At 36.9% G+C, this 18,990-nt stretch overlaps 1 protein-coding gene across 2 annotated transcripts in view; it reads right to left on the bottom strand.

Annotated features, from left to right (window-relative positions):
• The window catches only part of PALLD (palladin, cytoskeletal associated protein), a 641,289-nt gene extending 627,584 nt beyond the window's left edge, over positions 1 to 13,705 (bottom strand). For both annotated transcript variants that reach the window (XM_053703808.1, XM_053703809.1), the window contains exons 1-2: positions 13,578 to 13,705; positions 11,700 to 12,705 (exon numbers count right to left, since the gene is read on the bottom strand). In XM_053703808.1, coding sequence (XP_053559783.1) covers positions 11,700 to 12,691 — 992 coding nt within the window. In that variant the 5' untranslated portion in view covers positions 12,692 to 12,705; positions 13,578 to 13,705. The remainder of the gene's footprint in view (positions 1 to 11,699; positions 12,706 to 13,577) is intronic.
• Between the last annotated feature and the right edge of the window lie 5,285 nt (positions 13,706 to 18,990).

The following is an 18,990-nucleotide window of genomic DNA, read 5'->3' as shown; positions in this document are numbered from 1 at the left end:
ATTCTGTTTTTATTGAGGACAAGAGAAAGTATACAAGTACATTTTCATCAGCACATTCAAAGAAGCATGTTTATACAAAACTAGCGCTTGTACATTCAAAAAGAAAACAATAATATTGCCAAGATTCAAGTTCTCAGTCCTCTTTTCTCTTGCTTTAAACTTTTTTCCACTTCTTGTGGGGTCACCGAGTATACAAATAATTTAACATAAACTTAATTAAACCAACATCATCAACCTTTTCAGCTGTTTAGAGGTTAACTCATCATTCGCTTTTGTGGTGTGAAAAAGAAAAAAAAAAAAAAAAAAGGGAGAAGGGGAAATGGAAGCAGTTTGGTAGATTTAATTTTTATATAGTAATTCTCTCTCTCTCTCTCCCTCCCTCCACGCCACCTTGTGCCCAATATAGGAATCCCCATTCTCCCCTCAAAGAGGCGGTGAGCATATATTCAGTGTGTGCAAAAGGACCTAAAATTTGTCTTTGTGAATCAGTGCTTAATGTCGTAATGTATTTCCGCCATCTATTGGTGTCCATCCTTGTGTCCAATTGCTCTATGAGCAATTGCTTGTACAAGCTGCGTTTAAATACGTTAAATGCAGGAGCATTGCTCTCCGTCCAGACTCTCAGAATGACCTTCCTAGCCACTAAAATTATAGTAGTAAGCAGAGGGACGTGTCTGGGGCTCTGATCCCTCCACTCCAAAAAGCAGATTTGCTCTACTTCTATTTGAACTTTGAGTTTAATGACATTAGTGATCCAAAAGGCAATTTTGCCCCAAAACTGTCTAACCCAAGGGCAAGCAAGGAAATAGTGAAGGAAATCTGGGTTAGAGAATCTGCACTTACTACACTCATTCACCACCCTGGGGTTCCATTTAGATAGCCTTCGTGGGATAATGTAATCTTTGTGTAACATCCTAGTCTGGGATTCTCTAAGGGTCATAGATAAAGTAGCTCTTTTGACATTTTCTACGCTCTGTTGGATCATCTCTGCTAAGTCCTCCCTCTCTAGGCTTGTGTTCCATTTATTCTCTAGCAAGAGTAAGTCTTTAGATTCAATCTGACTCAGTAAGGTTTTGTATATCTCTGAAATTGAGAAACTGCCTGCTTTAAATGAGGCCACTGGCACAGCAAGTGCATGTGGCTCCCAAAAATGTGGGTCGTCTCTGATCAACTTTTCAATGTAATGCCTCATCTGGAGGTAAGCATAAAAGTGGACTCTCGGTATCCCGAACTGAGTTTGTAGTTCAGCAAATGACTTTATATACTTTCTTGAGAGATCCAGAGCATCTCCCACTGAGCACAGTCCCCCGCTTTCCCATTTAACAAACGGAGAGGTGTCAATCCCCGGGGGAAATTCAGTATTATTCCGTAATGGGATCATTCTCGAAGACACGCAGCAGCGGCCAACGTTACCAAGGGTTAACCACCAAGCTCTCAGTACATTCTTATATAGCAAGCTGTCCTTAACTTTGGCTGGGATGCCATTGAGTGGGGCATAGGGTAAGAAGGAGAGGTCAAACCCCCCCCAGGGCATGGCTCTCCAATTCGGGTGAATAGAAGTGCCTTGTTTTTAATTGCCAATCTAGCATAAGACGATTGAGTGTCGCCCAATTATACAGTATCAGATTGGGTAAACCCAATCCGCCGAATGAGGACTGCGCATACAGTTTCGCGAGCGCTATCCTAGATCTACCCCCCTTCCACAGAAAATTTGAGAGAGCTCGGGTATATAGTGCCATATCTTTTTTAGTAATCAGAAAAGGTAGCATTAAGAGAGGGTACAAAATCCATGGCAGAATTACCATTTTTATTAAGTTAACGCGTCCTGTTAGAGAGACAGGTAAGTTTCTCCAACCCTCTAAAGTCTGCTCAATATCACGACAAACTTGTGTGACGTTGGTCTGGTAAAGGGTATGGTTGTCAGTGGACAGCTGAATGCCCAAGTAAGTCAGAGTGGGCTTGGCCTCTTGGAAGGGGTAGGAGACACACTGGACCCCGTGTCTCCGAAGCCACAGAATTTCTGACTTGGTTTCGTTTACCCTGTAGCCCGAAAAGGATCCGAACGGCTCAATTGTTGCCAAGATTTTTGGAACATACTTCGCTGGGTGCTCTACAAATAGAAGCATGTCGTCTGCGTAGAGTGCAAGGTGCAGCCTTTCACCACCCAGCAGGATACCCGGGTACAACATACGTAGCTTGGTAGCCAGGGGCTCCAGGGCTAAGTTGAAAAGGAGGGGGGAGAGGGGGCACCCTTGACGAGTGCCCCTCTGTAAAGTAATGTGCGGTGAGAACAAACCGTTGGCCATAATGTGAATCCATGGAGCTGCGTGGATATTTCCTACATATTGCAGAAACGATCCTGAGAAGCCAAAGCGCTGCAGCGTGTCCAAAAGATGGCTCCACTCCACTCTATCGAAGGCCTTCTCTGCGTCCAAGGACAGCAGGAAGGCCTCCGATTCCCCTTGCACTCCCGGGGTCTCAGATCCGGTCGCAAAGTGACATGTAGCACTCTCCGTACATTAGTCACTGAGGTTTTATGGCACATTAATCCGGTCTGGTCCGGATGAATGATGTCTGTCAATATTACTTTTAGTCTATCGGTCAAGATTTTCATGAGTATCTTGTAGTCCGAATTGAGAAGGGAAATGGGGCGATAAGATTCAGGCAAACCGGGATCCTTCCCAGGCTTCGGAATCAAAGACACGTGTGCCATTGTGAACGTTTTCGGGGGAGAAACTAAGTCCTTATAGTACAAGTTAAATAAGTGAGTTAAGGTAGGTGCAATCTGGGATTTTAATAGTTTGAAGAATTCGATTGGAAGGCCATCAGGGCCCGCCGCCTTACCATTGGACATAGAAGAAATTGTTTTCGTGATCTCCTCTAAGGAGATGGGAGAATTGAGGGCCTCTAGTTGTTCCGCTGTGATCTGAGGTAGATCTAAATCCCTCCAGAAGGACGCCATGACCCCCTGAGGTGGCGTCTTTTGACCAGCATATAAAGAGGAGAAGTATTTCGCCAAAGCTTCCACAATGGACTCTGGAGTCCTATGCGTTTTATTGCGATAGGTAATGGATGCAATAGGTCTGCGAGCCGTTTTTCTGTTAATCAGTGAAGCTAGCAATCTGCCAGACCTGTCACCCTCTCTGTAGTATTTGGCACTGGACCTTAGAAGCTGCGCAACCGCTTGATGTCCCAGAAACACATCCAGTGCACTTTTATGGGGGAGGTACCTATCTTTTGAGGATTGACAAGGATTGCCGCAATATGTTTGATAAGACTCTGTCAAGGCTTCTTGTAGCTTTTGTAGCTTAGCTTGTGCCTTCCTTTTTAATGCAGCAATATAGGAGATGATATCTCCCGTTAAGACCGCTTTGGCCGTATTCCAGAACAACTCTGGATTGTCCCGATGGGCCTGATTATCCGTATAATAGTCGTTCCATGCATGTGTCAGATGCTTTGAAAAGGCGTCAGAAGTATAGAGATATCCTGGGAATCTCAGCATATGCTTGTTAGCAAACATGGCACCTGACAAAACCACCAGTTCAACTGGTGCATGGTCAGAAAACCACCACGTTGTGGATCTTGGTTCTGGTGACTCTCGAAACTATACTAGAGGATATCATAAAGAGATCGATGAGCGATAATGTTGGCGTAGACCTCGAAATGCAAGTAAAATCCTTGCCCTCTGCATTCCGCAGCCTCCAAACATCAACAAGTTGTAGAGAGTTAGTAAGCCTAGAGAATACCTTTCCGCTCAAAAATACCCTTACCTCTCGGTCTACACCCCCCCACTAGACGTTCTGGATCTCTCAGTCTGTCACAAATGGGGTTTGGTGCTAGATTGAAGTCCCCCCCCGTATGATATCTAAGCCCAGGTATGGGGTGAGTGTTTGGATAAGTTTTGTCCAGAAAGCTGTGGATTTGCAGTTTGGGGCATATATGTAACAGATTACCAATATTTTCTGATTTATTCTGGCTTTTACTATTAGAAATCTCCCTTCCTTGTCTTTGTGAGTGTTTAGAACCTCTACATTCGCTCGTCTCACAAACAAAATTGCTATGCCTCTACTAGAGTTAGTATAAGAAACATGTTCTAATGAACCCACCCAGTCCCTCCTCAGTTTTTCGTGTTCCACTCAGAGAGGTGGGTTTCTTGCAATAGTGCAATGTCCGTCCCTAGACGCCTTAAGTGTGTAAGTATAGTTCTTCTCTTAGTGGGGGAGTTGATCCCTCCCACATTCCATGTTATAAATCTTACCGCCATTTAAATGACCATGTGTGGATCCAGACCGTTTGATGGGGATTTTATTTATTTATTTTTATCCCTCTGGATTTGCTCATGTTTTGACACCCAATGCCACCTCAGTGAACCCAATGCCACCTCTGTGAATCCTGAGCAAATTTACGGGAATATAATTTTTACCTCTTCTACAGGCCAAAGTGCACCTTTTCACTACTTTCTATTCATGTAATTTACAACTCACGTTCCCGGAGGTTTCTCAAACCGGCCTCACCTGCCCAACTCTTCTTAATACTGTCTCAGTGGGCCTGATGATCAAAAGCTCATATGTATCAAGAGAAACTACACAAAATCCTTTGGGGAGGGCGGGGGGGGGGGAGGAGATGTTTAGCATTTAATTGTAATGTATGCATCTCTTCTTCAAATACAGAACCCTGCACTGTGAGATAAACAGCTCTTAAAGGGTTAAAATTAAACTTTCATGATTCAGACAGAGCAGGCAATTTTAAACAACTTTCCAATTTACTTCTATTATCAAATTTTCTTTGTTCTCCTGGTATCCTTTTGTTGAAATCTAAACTTAGGTAGGTTGATAGGAGCTTAGGAGTGTACATGTGTCTATAGCAGTCTATGGCAGCAGTGTTTGTAACTTTGTATAACATTGCTATAAACAATGTTGTAAGTAAGCACTGCTGCCAGATGGCTTAAGACACATGCATGTTTCTAAACTCACCTAGGATTACTCTTTAATAAAAGATACCAAGAGAACAAAGCAAAATTGAGAATAGAATAAATTGGAAAATATCATTCTCTATCCAATCAATTTAGGTTTAATTTTTTACTTCACTGTCCCTTTAAGTTAAAATCTGCCTTTAAATAATTGTTTGAGGGAACTTGCAGCCCTGACAAAACGTTTTAGATAATCTTGCTAGACCAGGGAGCTTTAGAGGGCCAGTGTCATTCCACTCTCTCATATCATGCACACAAACTCAGTGACAGCTTCACATATACACTGTAGTTACACTCACACTCTTTCAATCAATCTCTATATGGTATAAAAATAAAATGATATGTTAATGTTTATTTACAGGAAATACAACTAATAAATATTTGACCCATGTAATATTATTTATTTAGTGAATGCAAAGTGTAATATATGTTTGCAGAGCTGGGGAATATTTTGTTTAATGTTATTCAAAAAAATTAAATAATGAAATCTCTGAACTGAAATTTAGTTTCAGGGGAGCACAATTCGGTAAATAACATTGGTTTGTATTTGTAGAGATCACTCTCACCTTATTCCGTTTCTCAATAAATTACGTCAGTTTTTACAGATAACTAACCCTGTTTCTTAATTTTGCTTATACAAGATTCTCTTGATATTTCTGCAGCTGTTGCTGACCTAAATGTTTTCTGTGGATAAAGTTTGGGACAGCATATATTCCTGGCTCATGGTTAAAATTGGCCAGCGTTCAACCATTATCTAAGCCAGGCAGCAGGTGGTTGAGAAGTATGTATGGGGTATAAATTATTTTTAGGCTATAAGGGTAATGTAAAAAAAAAAAAAACCAAAAAAACTTTTTCTTTTGATTGGTTTTCCTATTTAAAATGATTGTTTTTATTGTAAAAACAAAATAAAAAGAGAAATATGAATTCTGCAAGCTATATAATGTGTCACTGGCTGCTAAACAGCAAAGCTAAAATAACCAAAATAACCTTAAACCTTTTAGCTGCAATGTAGTCTATTGTGAATTTTATAAAACTGAAAAGAAATTGTCTTACATTTATTTACAATCTGCTGAATGTTGCTTTAAGTGAATAGCACAATTGCACCATTATTTACTAAAAAATAAAAATAAAAATGAAGCAACTGTTAGCTTTTATTTGATAATGTCTTATGATCAAACAATTTTTATATAGGCACATAATCAACTTGAAGTGCATTACTTTTATTCGAAGAGCAGGTTATTTCATGGTTTCACAGGTTTTTAAACTCAAGACTATTCCATTACAATAGAAAACACATTAGTCAAAAGTTTGCCTAAAGATTTCTCATAATTGTATCTTGCTAACTCAACAAATACTTTAGCAATGGGAATCGTCAACAATCCTATAATTTCCCAGATCCCCTTTCTGGGACTGGGAGGCTTAGACTGGAACAATGAGAGTATTGGTTGTTCAGCAGCAATAATAATGGGTGGAATCATAAATTGTTCATGGCTAGGATAGGGTGTAACATAGGTGGGGATGAGCTTGCCATTGGCAGAGTAAGGGTGTTCTGGGGGTCATGGCCATGTGGTTCCTGGTTTCACTTACAGAAACAGATAAATTTATAAGATGGAGAGAGTTGCTGGAGGGCAGGAGAGCAGAGCTTGAACTGTGACAATGAACTATATGCAGGATAGTTGGGAACTTGGTCAGTGGTATTACAATCCATTAGAAAAAAACTTTTCACACCAGTTTTCACAACTTTTTTTTTTTTATTAGAACACCATCTTGGCTGATTGCTACCAAAGGGCTAATATACAGCACTAACGTGCTGTGCAGCAATCTCCAAAATGGGGTTCCAATATTTTATTATCTTGGAACCCCATTTTGGAGATTGCTGCACAGCACATTAGTGAACAGCACATTAGTGCTGTATATTAGCCCTTTGACTTACATAAAAAATCATGATAAAACTGGTGTGATAAATGATTTGTGATAAATTGGAATGCAGCTTGTGAGAAGAATCAATATAAAATGGCTGACCACCCAATGTGGTGCAAAGTCATCAGAATCTATTTGAAAACCATACAAAAATAGGCCATCTTATGGCTTAGATGTTGAAAAACCCATGAACCCTAGGCAAAAGCACCCTCTAAAAGACTGGACTAGATCCTATTTAGTTATGTTCCTTTAGAAAAGCTGTCAAAAAAATTAAGCTACAACGTTTCCAAAAACTTTAACATTTTACTGCAATAAAAAACCATAAATTAGCGCTACAGAATTTTGCAGCACTATACAAATGAATGATAATAATAATAAAAACAAAGCACCATAATACATTATAAATACTTTCTTACAGGTGGAACAGAGAGCATTTTTGAGCATTTATGTCCCTTTCATTGTGAATTTAGAATTTTATGAGAAACAATTTTATCAGATATACATAGGTTTAGATGATTATGTCAAATACATCATTGTTTTTGCAAAGTGATGTATTGCATTGTACTGTACTATTAAAGGGATACCCATTTTTTCTTCAGATAGAGTTTGCAATTTTAAACAACTTTCCATTTTACTTCTTTTCTATTATTGTTAAAAAAAAAAAAGTATACCTAGATAGGCTTAGGAGCAGCAAAGCACTACTGGGAAAAAGCTGCTTATTGGTGGCTGCACATATATGCATCTGGCCAATGGTATGCTTGATGTACTCATCTAGCTCCCAGTAGTGCACCACTGCTCCTTCAACAATGGATACCAAGAGAACAAAGCAAAATTGATAATAGAAAATAAAATGTAAAGATGTTTAGAATTGTATGCTCTATCTAAATCATAAAAAAAACATTTGGGTTTCATGTTCCTTTAAATGAAGTGAAATGGCATAATAAATAACCAATAAGGGCAAACTGTTGCATGCAAGACTTAATAAATCTTAAAACAGGAAGCTTACAGTATGAGCATGTCTAATATACAAATCAAAATACAAAAATGCACATGAATGAAATAAAGTCATTTCCACTGCGCAACTGATGAACAGTATAAAATGTTTTTTTTTCTCTAGTAGACACATAAGATTGTAAAATAGGCCCTCACTCTTCAATTCAGCCTTTGACAAATATCCTTTCCAATCTGGCAAACTCGCAGAGTTTTGTGAACAGAAGAATATTTTATTCTGAAGTGAAAATAAAGTTGGTGCAGTCAGAGTCGGGATAACCTCAAAGAAGCTTAAAGGGACAATCAACACCCGATGCTTCATAACTCCATACCTTAGATCAGTAATAGAAGATGCAGCTGCACCGCATTGCATGTTGATGAGCTCTAAGGGTATGGAGTGATCACCCAAAATACAAATGTTTATTTCAGGTAGATATGGCCGAAAAACTCCTCCCCCTTCTCCATCGTCCCCTTCTCTAATCTTTTCCCTGCTCGTTCCTGTTGAAAGGGTGACGTTGATGTTTTGATAATGCGCATGCGCATGATCTTCTTCCCGCTCGCAAACTCAAGCCGAAATCGTAAGTGCTATCCATTGCACATGCGCAATTCTCTGTGAATGTGTGTTAACCCCAACCGAAGATTAGATTTTGATTGGAGGATTCAATAAAAAAGAAAGTTATCATGTAACAGTGGGGGGAGTTTGACGGCCATATCTACATGGAAAAAGCATATGTATTTTGGGTGATCACTCCATACCCTTAGAGCTCATCAACATGTGATGTGGTGCAGCTGCATCTTCTGTTGACTGTCGCTCGCCGGAAAAACAAGTTATGAAGCAGCGGTCTAAAAACTACTGCTTCATAACCTGTCCGCCTGCTCTGAGGCGGTGGGCAGACATCGCCGAAAATCATGATCGGGTTGAGTGACACTCCCTGCTAGCGGCGAATCTGCAGGGGGCGGTATTGCACTAGCAGTTCACAAGAACTGCTGGTGCAATGATAAATGCTGACAGCCTATGCTGTCTGCATTTATCGATGCACAGCGGACATGATCCGCAATATTGGATCATGTCCGCTCACACTTTCTTAAATAGGTCCCATGAGCTGCACTGTCACAAGATGCAGCAGTGACATGGGCATTATTGTGATAACTGAGCTTGCATAATTGTAAGAAACCTTTAATCAATAGTTATATTGGTTGAAAATATTAAATAATGTTCTGCTAGTAAAAATCAATAAACCAAACTATGGGGCCTATTTAACATGCTACAAAGGCAACTGTTGCCACATGAGCCTTCAGGTAAGACCACTGCTCCTTAACTCGTTCGCCATCTCTGAGGTGGCAGACAGCAATCATGCCTTTCAGAAACGATTGGGATGATTGACACCCCCTGCTTGTGGCCGATTGGCCGCAAATGTGCAGGGGCGGCATTGCACAAGCATTTCACTAGAAATGCTTGTGCAATGTTAAATGCTGACAGCATATGCTGTCAGCATTTAGTGATGTCGGGTGGACATGATCCGCTACAGTGGATCATGTCCATCCGACATTTGTTAAATTGGCCCCTTTGAGTATTATAATATATCACCAGTTAGAGTGCAAGGAAACAACCCAATAAACATTATGAATAATCCTTTACATCCTAAATCCTTCTTAATGGAGCACATTTTCCCCAATACAATGATTAGAACAACTTTATTACTTTTATAAAAAAAAGTATACTTGCAGATGTAACGATCTCATACAGAGATGCTAACTTGGCGAGTACACATCCTGCATGCACTTGACTATCATTGACTATCACATGCACTGTATATACTCAATCTCCATCTTAATATGTTTTGACAACAGTTCTAGGGACATATAAAAGACACCAGAGCTAATACAAACAGAAAAAAATTCTAACACAACTTATGATGGGGCCCAATAGCCCCATTTATATTGACACATTACAGTTCCTTTAAATGATTTCATACTCTTGAATGCAACAATAAATATTGGGTGTTACTGTTGCATTGCAAACGATCTGTAGGCTTCAGCTAATCATACAAATAAAAATGTTGTATTGAAACTTTAGCTCATAACTGCAAGATAGAACAACTGGGCTTCCCATGCACCTCATAATTTAATTATAAAGATTGCATTTTCCTCTAACATTTGTTTGGACAACATTTTTTCAAACGTGATCAAGCATATTGAAAATATAGAATTAAGTCTTAATTAGATTTTATTATTTGGAAGCAGAATCAGCTCTAATTATATAAGCAAATATTTTATTCCTCATTTAGGTTCTCATTAGTGATATATTTAGCAAGAAGAATACTCTATAATACTACACCAGACCTACCAAATCTAAATAAAAATTGTAATATGAACTAATATGAAGTTCAAATGATCGTTCAGAAACATAACACAAACATTCAAACTAAAATAGCCATTGCAGTATTCAAAACAGTTCCATCCCACCTCATTCACAAATTGTATATTAGTAGAATATTGTTTGGATCCTCATATGATCTATTTTTCAAAAATTCAATTCATATTACAGCCTATATCATGTTAAAACATCTTAAAAGAAGGAACACTTAAATATGTAATCCAACAAAGTTACAAAATGTGTGTATGAATGTTACCAGAGTATAAATATTTTTATGGTGTAGTCATTTCTACTTCAAAAATTTAAAATCATCAAAAGCCACTATAAATACATTTTATCCTATTAAAATATATGAGTTTATCATTTGTCAAAAATGCATTTTAATGGCTTATAAAAAGAGCAAAAAGAAACAAAAACAATGCCCATCAGTATTAATTGACTGCCCATTGAGAAAAACAACTATTACCTTCATGCTGTTTCTTATAAATCATACAGTGATGGTACTGGGGAGGGAACATATCACCATTCAAAACACAGATTTGGACATCAGGTTTATAAACTTGTATTCGTGTAATATCATTGAAGTTGGATAGGAAAAATAAATTCAGGCGTACCTCGGAGATATTGCGGATTCGGTTCCTGAGCATCAAAAAATAGTGAATATGGCAATAAAGTGAGTTGCGCTATTTTTTTGTTTCCCAGTGCATAAAAAGTTATATTTACACTATAATGTAGTCCACTAAGTGTGCAATAGCATTATGTCTAAACAACAATGTCCATAACAACAACAAAATACTTTATTGCTATAAAATGCTAACCATCATCTGAGCCTTCAGTGAGTAATAATCTTTTTGCTAGTGGTGTGTATATATGTGTTTACATGTGTATTTATGTGTTTATATGTGCATGTATGTTGGAAAAGTGGCACCGATAGACTTGCTCGACACAGGGTTGCCACAAACCTTTAATTTTTAAAAAGAGCAATATCTGTGAAGGGCAATAAAACAAGGTACGCCTGTATATATATTTATTGTATTGAATTTTACTAGGTTATTTTTATATGCTGATGTATATTTAAATGTTGAGTTGTCGTTATCAATGTGGTTATATTAAATATCGGGTATGACCCCTTTCATATGACACCACATATATAACAAAATATCTAACTTTTTATGTGACTGAGTAAGGGATTTTAATCGGTCAGAAGTAGTAATTGTTGAAGTTACATCTGGTAGTGTGTGTAAAATTGATTCTTACCAATCCCATTGGATTTATGAACTGTACTAACTTTAAAGTAAAGTGGTGCCGATATTTTATGGTGGGTTCTATTACAGCTGAAAAGCTTTTTTTTTTTTTAATATTCTATTAAAGTTTTTACATATATTTCTTTTAAAACTTCTCCAATGGAACAGCACCTAGACATATTATGTTTACTTTACTTACCGTACTTCTGGAGTTGGGTTTCCGGCCACTCTACATTCCAGTCGAACTCTACTGCCCTCAGCAACTTCTTGACTTCTAAGCTTCTGAATAAATCGAGCTGCTGAAGGAGTAGATGAACTATTACCCTGGTTTGGAGTATTTTTTTCCTCTGGTTGATTCGTTGGTTTTGTAAAGTTGTCTTCTGGAATTTTTTGGGGAGGAATATCCATAGGTTTTACCTCTGTTTTTGGTTCAATTTCAAATTCAGTTACTGGAGAACTAATGGAAATTGGTGTATCCTTTTTTGGAGACAAATAACCACTATCTGGTGAAGACGAATCACCATTTGATCTTCGGTCTCTAGCTTTGCTTGTTTCCCTAAATATTGAGGAGAGTTCATCAATAAAATTTGCTGCCTTTTTGCACATATCATTTTGGAAGCCAGCTTCACTATTTGCCATTTTGTGTTTGGCATTTGGATTTTTTATTTTAGTTATGTTGTATTTCCCTGCCTTTTTTGATGACTTTTGAGATTGCAGCATACGTATTATACTTGGACTAGTTGTTAAAAGTGGGGATATCATATTTCGAACATCTGAAGCAATACCATTGCTGGAAGCCTTTGTGGCTGCAATTTTATTGAGTCTTGGGGGTATTTTCAATGAAGGATTACTTAAGTTATGTTCCTTAAAGGAACTTTCTGTTGGTGTTATGGAAGAAGGTACTGATTCAATTTCATCTACTGGATCCTTAGTGTAAATGGCAGAAAAGGCTTCACGTGCAATATCAAGACTCTTATTTATTTCATCTTGACTAAGAAAAGCAGATAGTTCTGGGAAAGCTCCATCAATAGACTCCGCATGCAGGTCTGATAACGAATCATAGAAGGAGTCATGGGAAGATGCTTCTGACATGCTTTCTGCAAGGCATTCTTCTGCTGGTCCTGGGTCTGTGAAGGCCTCATTGGTCATCAATGATACTGGAAGTGATTGGTCAGAGCCACTGTTTGCCATTTTGAAAGGCAACACTGTTATAGATAACAAATAAACATATGCATGAGAAGTAATTGGCTTTCAATTTTTTTTTAGGAAATCTAATATAAAGTTACAGCTATATATACTGTACATTAATGATTTAGCACAAGTTACTTAGACCAGATCTAGTTTGTTTACAGAAAGATATCTAAAACCTTATGGAGTGAAAAAGACTATGTAATTTAATATTGTACATGTAAAATTAAATATACATAATGTGTAACTTTAAACTAAAAATGCAAAATTATTCGATTTAGTAGCAAAACAAACATACATTTCCCATTTAAAATATAATTTTTAGAGATATTGTACAAACATTAAAACTTTCTAACTGCTATGCTTTAAACTGCTACTATATAATGTTTACATTTTTATATATGTTTTGTAACTTGCTGAAAATATCTTTATCTCTATTCTCTAAGTATATATAGTGGTATAGTTATACAGCCTTAAGAATGACAATCACCTTTCAATACATTTAAATTTCCCTATTATTTTCTTTGTCACATAAACTGATGTGGTGCATCATTTATTGGGTGATATACTTTAACAGATTTTATTGCCTCTTTTGAATACACCTACTTTTTACTTAGAGTGACACTTTATTACTTTTTTATTAAAAGTTGAAAAAGGAGAGAAAATGTATTTTAACACAGCATTATATAGAATTTTCTTGTTAAAATAAATTCACGTTATAAAGTATTGCTGAAGTACATAGCTTTCAATCAAGTTTGTCCTATGCAAAAACAACAACAAATAAAACAATTCTGAAAGTTTGCTGACAGTTCTTAAAAAATCTTCAGTATGTTGTATACTGGTAATAGGGTTATAATTTCAGTGAAAATAAGAAAATGGTGATACATACCTCAAAGACTGCTTGCTGGTTCCCCAAATGAATAATATTCCTAAAAAAGAGATGTGCTGCATCAAACATTAAAGATCAGTTTGTCCCCAAAGCACAGAGTGAGGTGAATGTGGCCTGCTACTAGCATCTGTTCCCAAAGGACCATGTCATTCTTCACTCAGTCATCTATATTTGGTAACAGAACTCATGTTTCAGAGAGCTGCTATCTGGAATTCCAAGAGAAAATCTGTGGGTCATGCTGAAATACACTCACAGACACTTGCTTCTTAGATAGCGAAGCAACAGCATGTTCTTTTTTATTATCGGCACTCGGCCTAAAACATTCATACAGTATATTCAGGTTTGAGAATACATTGCAATTCATTCATATCTTTTATTTTAAAAAAAATAGTTTCTGTGGTAGCCTATTTTACTATAAAAATGCTGGATCTTAGCTATGTATATGGATGCCACTTTTCTAGGAGAAAACCCAGTCTATACTGAGAAGCATAAATTATTATACAGCCCAACTCAGAAACTAAAGTTGCAAGAACAAATCTTAAATTATCATTTGTTTAAAATTAGATTCCAACAAACCTAGAAGAAGTTTTATCATAGCAAGGCCTTTATTTCTATATTTTTTATTAAGTGCAATGACCTAAACTTAAAAAATGCCGTATGAACAGCAACCCTAGTTATATATGAAGATATGAAGTCATTGTATATAAATATATATTGCTTTTTAATGTGGCATATTTTTGTAGTAAATTATTTTTAAAATGTTAATGGCGCAATAAAATATATTTATATACATTGCCTAATTTTAACAGGTTCATATGATCGGACAGACCGCCAACCAATAAATCTATTTATTCCATACCAATAGGGATTCAACATTGGAGCACAGTTTTAGAAAAATGTAGGCAAAATTAAATGTCAACATCTAAACTGAATAAAAAAAGAAGCAAAGAAAAATGATAATGGTATAAGAAAAGAAAAAAATAAATGTGTTCGACCTAAACATAGGTATTAACATAAAAATTCAAATGATAGCACATAGTGCCTCACAGCTGTACATCACACTGGAAAGAAATGCACTCAACAGAATCTTTAAATAGATTCAGACACTGTTCAGAAATAACTCCACATCCTGCTAAACGTTGCTGGAGATATCTGTGTTTAGCATGGCTTTTCTTTTCTTGATGGGGTTTAAGTCTACTCTGGATTTGTTATTTAGAAATACTACACACTGTCTGAGTTAAAGGGACAGTCTACTCCAGAATTTTTATTGTTTAAAAAAAAAAAAAAAAAAAAAAGATATATTAATACATTTTTACCTGTGTGATTACCTTGTATCTAAGTCCCTGCAGACTGCCCCCTTATCACAGTCCTTTGACAGACATTCATATTAGCCAATCAGTGCTGACTCTTAAATAACTCCACATGAGTGAGCCCAATTTTATCTATATTGCACACATGAACTAGCTCTGTCTAACTGTGAAAACTGTCAAAATGAACTGAGATAGGAGGCAGTTTTTAATAGTTTAGAAATCAGTTTGAGTCTACCTTGGTTTAGCTTGCAGCAAAGAATACCAAGAGAAAAAAGCAAATTTTTTGATAAAAGTAAATTGCAAAGTTGTTTAAAATTGCATGCTCTATCTTAATCATGAAAGTTTAATTTTGACTAGACTGTCCCTTTAAGGCTTATTTTACAAAGGGAAAGATGTAAAGTGAAAATAAAAATAATATTCTGACACATTCTTTCTCACTACTTAAATTTGTCTTGTACATTTATTTAAATCACTTACAGGGACTTTTGAAATATGAATTAGATTATTTGGCACCAACATCATGATTTACTTTTTTTATTTATTAATGACTAGATTCCGAGTTTTGCGTTATAAAGGGTGCGAAACGAACGCAACAAAAGTTGCGTTATTTCCCCCCCCATAGCGCTGCCATTGCACGTTTCTGAAAAGCCGCCTTGTGTGTGTGATATGGTTACGATAAGCTCCATACCGTACAAAATCCAGGGGTGGCTTTGAGGTGCTCTTGCACGCTTTCCCCATAGGCATCAATGGGGAGAGAGTGTTAGAAAAAAAACTAACACCTGCAATCGCGGTTTGAAAAGCTCCATAACGCAACCCCATTGATGTCTATGGGGGAAAAAAAAGTTACGTTTAAACCTAACACCCTAACATAAACCCCAAGTATAAACACCACCTAAGCTGCCGCCCCCGAAACAAATAAACTGTACATTTTAAAAAGTTTATTCAAACTCCTCTTGTGAATGTCAAGTGATGCCAATAAACATGTGTGTAATCTTTTCACAGGAGTATTGCAAGTAGACAATCCTTTGTGTTGCACAGTGTTTAGCCAAAGGGCTAATTGTTCTAATTTACCTGTGGGCGTGTAGGAGGGCCCTTGCAGCTGCAGCCACTCTTCTCAGCATCAGCGTGTTTTGGAGCTGCTAGCCTAGTGGAAGAACGAGTACCTGTGAGCCCTTTCTGGGTCCTACCTGCATGGTGGACCTCTGTTGAAAGTGCACGGACACGGACGGGGGTGTGGATTCGGTAAGGTGGAAATTCCACAACAGTGTACAACATTGTGAATGATAACCTGTTGGACTCTCATGGTATTCATACATTATCTCTTCAATTTACACTAACAAAGGATTGTTTACTTGCAAAACTCCAGTGAAAAGATTGCACACATGTTTAATGGCATCACTTGACATTCACAAGAGGAGTTTAAATGAACTTTTTAAAATTTACAGTTTATTTGTTTCGTTCCTGTCTATGGAGAAAGCATGCACGAGCACGTCAAAGCCACCCTTGGATTTTGTGCGGTATGGAGATTATTGCAACCATATCGCACGCAACGATAACCTGTTGGACAGTCAAGGTATTCATACATTATCTCTTCCATTTACACTAACAAAGGATTGTTTACTTGCAATACTCCTGTGAAAAGATTACACACATGTTTATTGGCATCACTTGACATTCACAAGAGGAGTTTAAATGAACTTTTTAAAATCTACAGTTTATGTGTGTCATTCCTTGTGTATGATTACTAGAAATTTCTCCTAAACAAATAATACAACTGTAAAGAAAACATTTTTTATCCCTTGAATATATGATGGTGGAATTAGATGATATTAACAGGAGGGCAAGATTCACACAATTAATTAAGGGCGCAGCCACAGAGCATGTGAGTATCAAAGATGAGAGCATAACTAATCGACACCCTATTTGCTAATAAAGAAAAATTGTTCATAAAATAATTAAAACTTTTGTGGGATATTGAGTTCTTGGGACTCTATATTAAGGAGCAGAAGGTACCGAGAGGCTTAAGAATAAAAAAAATTCCAGCATTCCATAAAGACTTTCCTGAATTTATGTTGGAATGGAATCAATCCTTAAGTGACTGCTCGTTAATTTTGATGGGCAAGTTGGTGAAGTTCAAGAAAGAACAGAGGGAAGCGATTGTGCTTGAAATTGAACAAATAACCAAGTCTCTTGAAATGTATAATAAAGATATGAAATTTCCAGCTTACCAAATACAGCTAAAAGAAACTCTGGAAAAAATAAGCAATTAATTATCTGACAATAAATACAAAAAGTATAAGTGAGATCGGAAAGATTATGAACTATTGATTGTTTATAACTGGTGTATGTGAGAAGAGATAACAGAAATAAAATTGGAAACAATAAGAAAAATAGAATAAAAATAGAAGTAACAACTCAAAAAAAGTTACGTTCTCAAGTTTTGACAGTACAGCCTCCAAGAGTGAGTTCTCTTCTCCCAATACACCAGTTTCCACTTCAACACCAATACGGTCACATGGGCATACAGTGGAGCAAATGGGAGCAAGAGCCAAAAAATGGATTGACTGGAGGGGAGCAAGACACACAGCCCATACAAAATATGGTACCGAGATATCCCAGCCGAGCAATACAAAAGAAGAAGAAATAACACAGTCACTGAAAATAATAAACTTGTCATCAATATTATTAAATGATTTTGAACAGAAGGTTTTGCCCAAAGGACTTGGTTTTTCACCATCATATGATTTTGACTTATTTAACACTATATTCTTGATACTAATAGTTTTGTACAGAAAATTACATTGAAAAAGCATTTTTGTAATTCCACTGAACAACTTTAATGTTTGAGTGAGAGAGATCAGTGCACTCATGGAATAACTGGGTTGGATGTTAGACTTAATTTTGAGGAGCTGTGTGACATTGTGACACTTTGTGACCTATATGAATCTAATGCAGTAGATATTAAAAAAAAACAGGTCAGCAACCCTTCAAAAATATTGGATCTAGACATTTTTACCCAGTACATGCTAGAAATGATGATATTGAAATGTTTCATGCAGTAGTTGAGCAGGATCTTATAAAATTGGCACAGCAGGTGCAAGCTAAATCTAGAAAGTATAACAATTTGACCAAAAATGAATTAACTGCTCTAAACAAACTTATAAACAATCAGGAGATAGTAATAGTTGATTCTGATAAGGGGGATCGGTTGTGGTTTTAGGTACACAACAATATGTTGCAGAAGCATATAGACAGTTGAGTGATCAGGAAACATACAAGAAACTCACTTACAATCCTACATTGAAGTTTTCGGATAAATTGAAACATTTATTAAATGAGGGTATGGAATCCTCTATACTGACAGCAAAGCAATGTGAATATTTATGTGTATACTCACCTAGGGTCCCCTCTTCAAACATTGGCCAAAAATTCATAAATCGCTGGAGAATCCTCCAGGGCATCCAATTACATCAGCAATTGGTTCCCTGGGGGAGATATTGGGGAATGGGTTGACACACAATTACAGCCTATAGTTCAGTCCCTCCCCGGTTTCTTGAAAGACACCAAACATTTGCTCAAATTGTTAGATGGACACGAGTGGGGGGATGACTACATGTTTGTTACTGTGGATGCAGTGTCCCTTTACTTGTGTATCCCTCATAATTTGGGTATTTCAGATACTAGAAAAATATTAGAGAAGTATTCTACATATGATGAAGAACTCATTTTGTTTATACTTGAGGCTATAAACTTTCTCTTGAGCCATAATTATTTCATATTTAATGGGGAGTTTTTCATTCTATACTCGTTTTATTGATGATATGTTGTTAATTTGGGATGGCACAGTAGAAGGTGTAAATGACTTTATTCAGCATCTTAATAATAATGATGGTAATTTAAAATTTACATTTAATTACTCAAGGGATTTTATCCCATATTTGGATGTTAAATTAAGTCATGATAATGACTGTGTAGTATCAGAAGTATATAGGAAAGAGATCACTGGTAATACCATCTTAAGGGTATATAAGGCTATAGAATACACAGTACTTTTGTTATATTATGTTTCATATACCCTTTGTTCCCTTATGCAATTGTTACAG

The sequence above is a fragment of the Bombina bombina genome, chromosome 2 (genome assembly GCF_027579735.1).
Source record: "Bombina bombina isolate aBomBom1 chromosome 2, aBomBom1.pri, whole genome shotgun sequence".
Taxonomy (NCBI): domain Eukaryota; kingdom Metazoa; phylum Chordata; class Amphibia; order Anura; family Bombinatoridae; genus Bombina; species Bombina bombina.
The sequence above is the reverse complement of the archived record's forward strand: the minus strand, read 5'-3'. Positions and strand labels throughout refer to the sequence as shown.